The sequence below is a fragment of the Epinephelus moara genome, chromosome 17 (genome assembly GCF_006386435.1).
Source record: "Epinephelus moara isolate mb chromosome 17, YSFRI_EMoa_1.0, whole genome shotgun sequence".
In the NCBI taxonomy this organism is placed as follows: Eukaryota; Metazoa; Chordata; class Actinopteri; order Perciformes; family Serranidae; genus Epinephelus; species Epinephelus moara.
Genome location: NC_065522.1, coordinates 2,325,235 through 2,334,619, shown reverse-complemented (window position 1 = coordinate 2,334,619; position 9,385 = coordinate 2,325,235). Strand labels below are relative to the sequence as shown.

General features: G+C 39.6%; 1 protein-coding gene across 3 annotated transcripts in view; it reads right to left on the bottom strand.

Annotated features, from left to right (window-relative positions):
- Positions 1–2,480: 2,480 nt before the first annotated feature.
- Positions 2,481–9,385, bottom strand: part of pde5ab (phosphodiesterase 5A, cGMP-specific, b) — a 202,325-nt gene continuing 195,420 nt past the window's right edge. For all 3 annotated transcript variants that reach the window (XM_050066938.1, XM_050066939.1, XM_050066940.1), the window contains exons 15-18: positions 8,923–9,017; positions 8,715–8,802; positions 4,890–4,990; positions 2,481–2,952 (exon numbers count right to left, since the gene is read on the bottom strand). In XM_050066938.1, coding sequence (XP_049922895.1) covers positions 2,871–2,952; positions 4,890–4,990; positions 8,715–8,802; positions 8,923–9,017 — 366 coding nt within the window. In that variant the 3' untranslated portion in view covers positions 2,481–2,870. The remainder of the gene's footprint in view (positions 2,953–4,889; positions 4,991–8,714; positions 8,803–8,922; positions 9,018–9,385) is intronic.

The window sequence follows — 9,385 nt, the reverse complement described above, 5'->3', positions numbered from 1 at the left end:
AGAACGGCTAATAAAACCACCCTTATAGAACATTCTAAGGCTACCCATGGGATTATTTGAATAAAAAAATTAAATCCTGCCAGGTGATTATAAATGAATGTTAAGAGTTAAATCTCGTTTTCAGTTCGTTCATGTTCATGATGAATCATCTCTATGTACTAAAGTTCCACAAGGTTCTGTGCTCGGACCAATTCTGTTCACTTTATATATGCTTCCCTTAGGTAACATCATTAGAAATCACTCTGTAAATTTCCATTGCTATGTGGATGATACACAATTGTATTTATCGATAAAGCCAGAAGAAACAGATCAATTAAGTAAACTTCAAAAATGCCTTAAAGACATAAAAACCTGGATGAGCTTCAATTTTCTTATGTTAAATTCAGACAAAACTGCGTCATATCTTAGAGAGCTCATGGCGTCATATTATCCCACCAGAACACTGCGCTCTGAGAATGCAGGGTTACTCCAAAAGTCTCCAAAAGTAGTAAAACTTTTCATCATCCCTTCAACCAATAATTAACAATAATTTCTTTTTACCTGGACAAGGGAAAGGGGTTTTTGAAGAGTGGTTTACAAAAGGTATTAAAACAATCGGAGACCTGTTTGAAGCAGAAACAATTACGTCTTTTCAGCAACTTCAGATTAAATATGGAATATGCTTCACATTCTTTTTTGCATATTTACAGATCAGACATTTTATAAATCTCTGCCTGCAAGTTTCCCGATGATAAGTACGTTAGGAGCACTCTTGATGACCTTCTTCTCATTCCAAATATTACAAAAAAATTAATTTCCATTTTTTATCAGAAGCTACAGTCCTTGGACAAATATAACATTGATAAAATTATTAGTACATGGGAGAAGGACCTAGGAATCCAATCTAGCCAGGAAGAGTGGTCTAAGATATTTTCATTGTCAAGTAAAATATTCTTATGTAATCAGTTAAATGAGAGCCAATACTGAATATTTCACAGGCTATAACGTACACCCCAGTTTCTCAATAAATGCAACTCCAATATATCTCCCATGTGTAAAAAATGTAAGAAAGAGTTGGGAACTTATTTTCACTTAATATGAAAATGCCCTTTTATTGCACGTTTTTGGAAAAATATTAAAAAAAGAGCTTTGTACAATCTTGGGCATGGACATTAAAAGGGAACCTGCATTGTTTCTGTTGGGATTCTCTCTAGAAGGTCTCGATCTTAACCCCTCTCAGCACACTTATAATAAAACTCCTGTTACTAGCTAGACGATGTATTTTGTTCCAATGGATTAAAAACAAACCCCCAACAGTGACGCAGTGGTACAGAGAAATTTATCAGGTCTTACCAATGGAAAGCCTCTCTGCTACCTTAGGGGGGAACAATACATTTTTTTTTTTTAAATCTGGCAACCAATTTTAGAGCATCTGCCATATGAAATTTCAGACTTACTACAGAGGGGTGGATTAACTTTCAGAATGAATTCCAATTGATAGTTATTCCCTTCTTTTTTGTAATTTTATTTTAAAAATGTATCTTCTCATCAACCCCCTTTTCCTTGAAAACTTGTGACCTCACACAGGAATGGAGTAAATTTTCCTTTTGTGCTGTGCTTGTCCTGTGATGTATATTGTCGATGCTGCCATTTTGCTATGATTTGTGATTCAGGTGCTGTCATGCTTGTTTGTTTGTTTGTTTGTTTGTTTGTTTGTTTTTCTTTCTGTTGTCCTGTTTTGTTTTTCTGTTTCCTTTTGCATTCTGAAAATTAAAATCAATAAAATATATATTAAAAAAAAAAAAAAAGTCTCCAAAAATAGATCAGGAGCCAGAGCCTTCAGCTATCGGGCTCCTCTTCTGTGGAATCATCTTCCTGTTTCGGTCCGGGAAGCAGACACTGTCTCCACATTAAAGACTAGACTTAAGACTTTCCTTTTTGATAAAGCTTAAAGTTAGGGCTGGCTCAGGCTTGCCTTGTACCAGCCCCTAGTTAGGTTGACATAGGCCTAGTGAGCCGGGGGACCTCCTATAATACACCGAGCACCTTCTCTCCTTCTCTCTCTCTCTCTCCTTTGCTAACATTCATGTCCTGTTACTGCATCACACTACTACTGCATGTCACTAACTCGGCTTCTTCTCCGGAGCCTTTGTGCTCCACTGTCTCGCAGGTTTACTCATATCGCAGTGGTGCCTGGATGGTGTGACATGTGTGGCTGTGCTGCTGCCGTGGTCCTGCCTGATGCCTTTTACTGCTGCTGTTATCATTAGTCATACTTCTACTATTATTATACACATATGATTATTGTCACATACATATACTATCATATATTAATATATACCAATAACATATTGTACGGCAATAGCCGTAATTACTATTATAATATTATTACTTCAGTTAATGTTGTTGTAAGCTACTGTCATTCCTGTCTGTCCTGCATCTCTCTCTCTCTCTCTCTCTCTCTCTCTCTCTCTCTCTCTCTCTCTCTGTCTCTGTCTCTCTCTCTTCATGTATCATTTTGTATACAGATTACTGTTAATTTATTATGTTGATCTGTTCTGTATGACATCTATTGCAATTCTGTCCATCCTGGAAGAGGGATACCTCCTCAGTTGCTCTTCCTGAGGTTTCTACCATTTTTTGGGGGAGGAGTTTTTCCTTATCCGCTGTGAGGGTCCTAAGGACAGAGGGATGTCGTATGCTATAAAGCCCTGTGAGGCAAATTGTTATTTGTGATACTGGGCTTTATAAATAAAATTGAATTGAATTGAATTGAATTGAAACAGCTAGCCTGGCTCTGTTATAGTATGCAATGTTGCCAAAATAGTGACTTTTTCATTAGATTTGTTTTGAGTCACGAAGTTAGCATGTGAGTTTGGGAAGATTGGTACTCACCTCAGCAAGTCTCTGTGATGTTCATCCTCCCAAACAAACTGGCTGTTCTTGGTGAGCTCAAAGAACTCGCCACGCCTCCTGACAACACACACACACACACCCACACACAAACATTTACTGACACAGCAGATAGGAATTTAAAAAAGTGACAAAGGAAGAATAAAAAAGAAATAAAAGGATAAAGACAATTTTTTCCCAGGAACATAACTGTTCATGTTGCATGTTATTCAATTGATTTTCTTTCTAAAATGATCCAATGAACAAAACTAAGACAAAATAACCTAATTATATACGAAATTATGTAAAAATTAACATTTAAAGCAAAGATCTTTTTTTCCAAATACATTTTTTCTCTTCAAAATTTTGTTGCGTGGAAAGCCAATAGGCTCCATCAGAGCATCTTAGACAAATTTAAGTGCAGGCAAGGGTTTCTGAGGAGGTCAGCAATGTCCAGTATTTTCGAGGTATGTCATGCTGACACTGTGATAATAGTATAAATTCAAAATATCTACAGGTTGTTCAAATATTAGCAAAATGATGGGTATGTTAATTTCCCAAAACCAAAATTACAACCCACTAACTTCAACATGTTGGCATAAAAACAATGAAATACAATTTGGTTAAAATAAGACAATTAGAAATTGTCTTTCAATGCACGTGGCCAGTAAATGTCCCATCCTATTGTGCTACTGGAGGCTTTATTTATTTTATATAACAACAGTCTTCGTATAACAACAGGGATCAAATGACTAAGGCCCGATTCCATTTCTTCTTTTTACCCCTACCCTTTGTTTAGGAGTGTCCCTATGGCCCTCGGAACACAGTTACAAGGGGTAGTGACTGAAGTAATCCCATTATTTCTTTAGTATCGTTAGAGATTTGGAAAAGAACATACACCGTAGGTTGGTTGCTGACATATTTGTAACAAGACATGAATTAGTGTTGGCGAGATCAAGGCTAACATTCCTTTGTTTATACTGTCTTTGTAAGGCTATGTACTGCCCCAAAGTAACTTAATTGTTTCACACACATCTTCCCCCCAACAGCACAGAAGTGTCACCAATTAAATATCTGACCAAATATTTCCCCTTCTGTTCCTGAGATATGATATTGAATACTGGCCAGTAAAGTGTTTTATGCAGAACATTATGATGTCACAGTGAAGTTGACCTTTGGGATATAAAATGTGGTCATTTTATTATTTTATCCTATTAGACATTTGTGTGAAGTTTTGTCATAATTAGCATATGAATTCTTGAGTTATTCTGTGAGGTCACACTAACATTGACCTTTGACCTTCGACCACAAATTTTAATCAGTGTATTCCTCAGTCCAAGTGGACGTTTGTGTCATATTTAAAGAAATTCCCTTAAGGTGTTCTTGAGATATTGCATTCACGAGAATGAGACAGATGCAAGGTCACAGTGACCTTGGCCTTTAACCACCAAAATCATAGACATAAGTTAATTGTTGAGTCCAAGTGGACGTTTGTGCCAAATTTGAAGAAATTCCCTCAAGCTGTTCTTGAGATACTGTGTTTACAAGAATGAGATGGATGCAAGGTCATAGCAACCTTGACCCTTGACCACCAAAAGTTGATCAGTTCATCATTGAGTCCAACTGAATGTTTGTGCCAAATTTGAAGAAATTCCCCTGAGGCTCTCAAGATATCATGTTCACAAGGATGAGGCATATGGACGGACAACCTGAATACATAATGCCTCCGTCCAAGGCTAGAAGGCACAAAAATAAATGTAACTATTACTGCGCTTTACAAGTAAAAACACAATTCCTGTGTTTCACTCTAGGATTTTTAACATTCTTAAGTGACAAGGCGGGTGGGCTCTTTGCTGTATTCTTTGTAAAGTGCTGATTGAATGTCATCACCCCAACTCAAAATACTCCAAAATAGCCTCCCTTCTGTTTCCTCTGCCCAAATGAACTTTTCTTCCGTCCTCTCCCTCTCTACCACTCTCCAGTCAGATTTCCATCTGTGCTTGACATTTGGTACCTACTTCATGTACAGGGCCAGGTCAGTGGCCAGAATAGCCCTCTCGATCATCTTCAGAGTGGCCCTGTACTCGTCTAGGGAGAGACCGCTCAGGATCTGGTTTCCCTGGAGAGAGAGAGAGAGAGAGAGAGAGAGAGAGAGAGAGAGAGAGGGAGAGAGAAAGACAAGGAAAGAATTGTGTAAGTTCAGGAACAGCTCTGTATTTCATTGAATGATTTACATATACAGAGAGTACACTTAAGTTTGACTGTGTATATGTGTTTGTACACAAAGTGAGATAGCAGCCCCCTAAGGAATGATGATGACCACAGTCTGTTCTGTAAGAGACCACCAAGGGGTTGCCATGACAACGCTAACTGGAAAAGCGCACACACACACACACACACACACACACACACACACACACACACACACACACACACAATCAAACAAATAAATCCAGTCCACATGTCTTGAGTGTTTATAAGCATGGTAGCTGGCACATTATTCCATGTCCCTTCCATTTCAAGAGCTTTTAAGAGTGTGTACGTGCATGAATGCTCTCTTGTGACAGTCCATGCATGCTTGCATTTGTGTGAATCCGTCTGAATGTGTCCAGCAGCAGTGGGGTTAAGTAGTGCTGTGGAGTCGGGAGTGTATTTAGAGTTTGTTTAGAGGCCATAAAGATCGGAGCAGGCTGTAAGTCACTATGTTTTATTGGACCATCACAGGGCTGAGGAGTAGGCTAGCAGCTGGAAAATGAGCAGAAAAGGCATAATAAATAAGATGGAGAGATCCAGGATCCTGCAACAAGCAGGAAACAACATTAATTAAGGCCAATGAACACCTCTACCACACCATCTTCTCCCTGAGAAGAATCCAATGGCAACGTCAGGTTGAATGATATGAACTGTGGCCCAGTTTGAGAATGGTAATTCTGCCTTATTACAGTTTAATGTGACATACAAATCACTGATAACATTGTTTATATAAAGGTGTACAATGTAAATTCAAGGCTCTTTAAAAGGATTAAAGTTACCCTTTCTATCTGGGTTTAGAGATATCTCTAAACCCAGACTGCTGCCTCCAACCCAATACAGTTGTCAGTGGTGCAAACAGAATTGAAAAATTCCATGTAAAGAGTAAACACGTATTTGGGGCATCGGTGGCTTAGTGGATAGAGCAGGCACCCCATGTACAAGACTGTTGCCGCAGCGGCCCGGGTTCGACTCCAGCCTGTGGTCCTTTGCTGCATGTCATTACCCCTCTCTCTCTCCCCCCTTCACGCTTACCTGTCCTATCTATAAAGGCAAAAATGCCCAAAAAAATATCTTTAGAAAAAAAAGGAGTGAACATGTATTTGAAACTACCTTATACAATAGGGGTGGGTTTGGGGGGACTTTGATTTGAACCTTTGCTGAGATGGAACACTGGATGTGGTGAACTGTTATTAGTATCAGTGGGACACTTGCCAGAGGACATGAACTTTTACCCCTACATAAATATATGATATGTCAGGAACAGCTCCACAACAGCAATGGTAGGTCTCTAAAAATGACTATTTGATTATTTTAGCTGAAAGATTGTGTCAAAGATAGCTGGACTCTGTTTCATAGCAAGACATCGCAGCATTTCCAGTGGTGATTGTGCCACCAAAAGTGGTTTTATTTTATTTTTTAGTAAGACATCGTGGTGTTATCAGCTGCAGTTCCAGCGACAATTGTGGCACCATAACAAGGTATTTAAAGCCAAAACATGACATTTCCTAACCATAACCAAGTGGTTTTAGCACTAAACACAACCACATGTTAACTACAGCATTTATGAAACGTAAAGTTTCACTGTGTCTACCATGTAATAATGCCAACATTCATTCTGGGAATTGGGTTTGGACTCTTTAACTTTAACTCTGTAACTGGAAGAAAGCCTACACCTAACAACAAAACGAAACTTAGAAAGTCAGCTGAAACTTTTCACCTCTGGGGACGGCCAGTGGCTTAGTAGGTAGAGCATCCCATGTACAAAGGCAATGTCCTTGCCGCAGGCTACAGTGTGGCATTTTCTTTATTATGGTGCATACATTTGATTCTTGTTAATGTTCAAGTAAAAATCACAATAATTAGATCCTGCCACTCAGGGTATACTGTAGATCGTCAATGTTTCCCAGTGTACTGTAGCTTTTAGCTCAAATGTGTATTAGCATGGGAGTCTACAGTAATTGCAACAAATTAACATACAACATAATTACAAATATTATTAACATGTGTAGGCATGTTCAGGGAACATAGCATGGAGCTATTGTCAGTCCCTGACAATATGAACCCAAAACTTTACATAACCCTCGTATTCAACTGGGGCCTATAGTGCCTTCTGTGTTTGCAGGTCAGATTTGACTATATTCAATCATATATACACCCTGGACAGCACCTCGATTCACTGGACTGTAAAACCAAAACAGGCAAGCATGCCATAATGCTTGATCCAAATACTGTCCAAACTTGTAATTTTTAGCATGTAAGTTGTTAGCTCAGAGGTTATTCCCCCATGGAGAAGGGGATTTGGAAATGGTAACATGCAAGTAGCTGAAGCAAGGGAAAATGTTGGCCGAAATCAGCAGGCCATTGCAGGCTAAAGCTGAAAACACAGTGGCGCCACCATGGTGCGGCACATCATGTAACGCATGTCAAGTGCCACCCCTTGCACACACTGGACATCTCATGCTGCTGCTCATCAACCACGTTATTATTACTTTTACTAAAAGATCTGTACTTCCTCAACCTCCGCATTCTCACCTGAAGAGCCTATCTCTAGAGCTACGATTTGACAATAAGTATCTTTTTGGTCATTGTCTTTATCAATCAATCAATTTTATTTATAAAGCCCAATATCACAAATCACAATTTGCCTCACAGGGCTTTACAGCATACAACATCGCTCTGTCCTTATGACCCTCGCAGCGGATAAGGAAAAACTCCCAAAAAAAAACAACCCTTTAACGGGGAAAAAAAATGGTATTTATAATGACAGGATTGTGAGTTGTTGAGCTCTAATTATTTCTTGGCCTCAACAATGAGTCTCTCCTCATCCATTCTTCATCACACACGAAACAGAGCAACAACAAAGTTCTTTTTATACATCCATGGTGAGGAGAGGAGTCGAGCTGCCATAGGAGCAGAGAAAAAGAGCTGCTACAGGAGTTGGTATGTATAAGCAGAGAGTGAGTGGGGAAAACAGCATTTTAATGCCAGGGGCAGTGAGGATAGAAATACGATGGTGGCATGAAGTGCTATGGGGTGGTGCATCCAGGAACGCCGACAGGTGTCTAGCCGCCGTCGGTTTGGGGTTGTACATCAAAAATAAAAGGGCCGTATTTTTTGATTCACGGCATTTGCCGCCAGTGTGTTTTAGCCTTTAAAGCCATAGCCTGCATGTGGTGAGTCAGACTATCATCCACCTGATTAAATTAACCACATTTTAGACAAAGTAAGAAACCATTAAGTGCTAATGTTCTCTGATCTGGTAACTGGTACATGTAGGCAAAGGGATGGTGCAAACAGAGAAATGACGATTTTACTGGAAGGCTTTCTGTGTATATTCAATTTCAATTTCAATTCAATTAAATTTTATTTATAAAGCCCAATATCACAAATCACAATTTGCCTCAGAGGGCTTTACAGCATACAACATCCTTCTGTCCTTGGACCCCACAGTGGGTAAGGAAAAACTCCCCAAAAAAACCCTTTAATGGGGGAAAAAAATGGTAGAAACCTCAGGAAGAGCAACTGAGAAGGGATACCTCTTCCAGTATCGACAGACGTGCATACATATATGTATGAGTGAGTGGACCTACAGAGCTGTTGAGGATCATGAGGCACTGGTCAAAGTGGTGATGCTCCATGGTGGAGTGGCAGTAGAGCTGGGCCAGTGGGTGGTCGCTCCTGGATGCACAAGAGAAATAAGAATCACACATAGGGGATATAGCCTGCTCCCACACATGCAGTACATGTATAATCATATAGTATATATATAATTATATGACTCATGCTGTCCTGCTGTACCTCTGTATGTAGGAGTTGTTGACTCCTCTGTGGTCCAGATCGTGGCAGAGAGTTGCAATCATCAGAGCCAAGATCTCCAGATCGCTAAGGTTATTCTGTCAGGAGATGAATGAGTAGATAAAGTCAAAGGAAAGGATGAGGACAAACACACACAACTGCATCCACACAACAGCAGCTGGTTTAACAGATGATAATCTTTTGCCACAGTCAAACCAAACAAAGGCGTCATATCTGCTGTGTACACACAGTGCTATTGTAACTCTCCACATATTGTTGGCAGTGTGAGCACTGGACAGCAGGACAATTTCTGCATATTCTGCAGCTTTCACACCAGAGCTGAAAGGCTCCAGCACTGTTGACACTGATATTTCCAGATTCTAAGTCTCCAATATGCAGAAATTAATGTTTTTGTGTCAGCGAAACCACCAGTGTGCAGGGTTTTCCAAACTATTTCATTATTGGT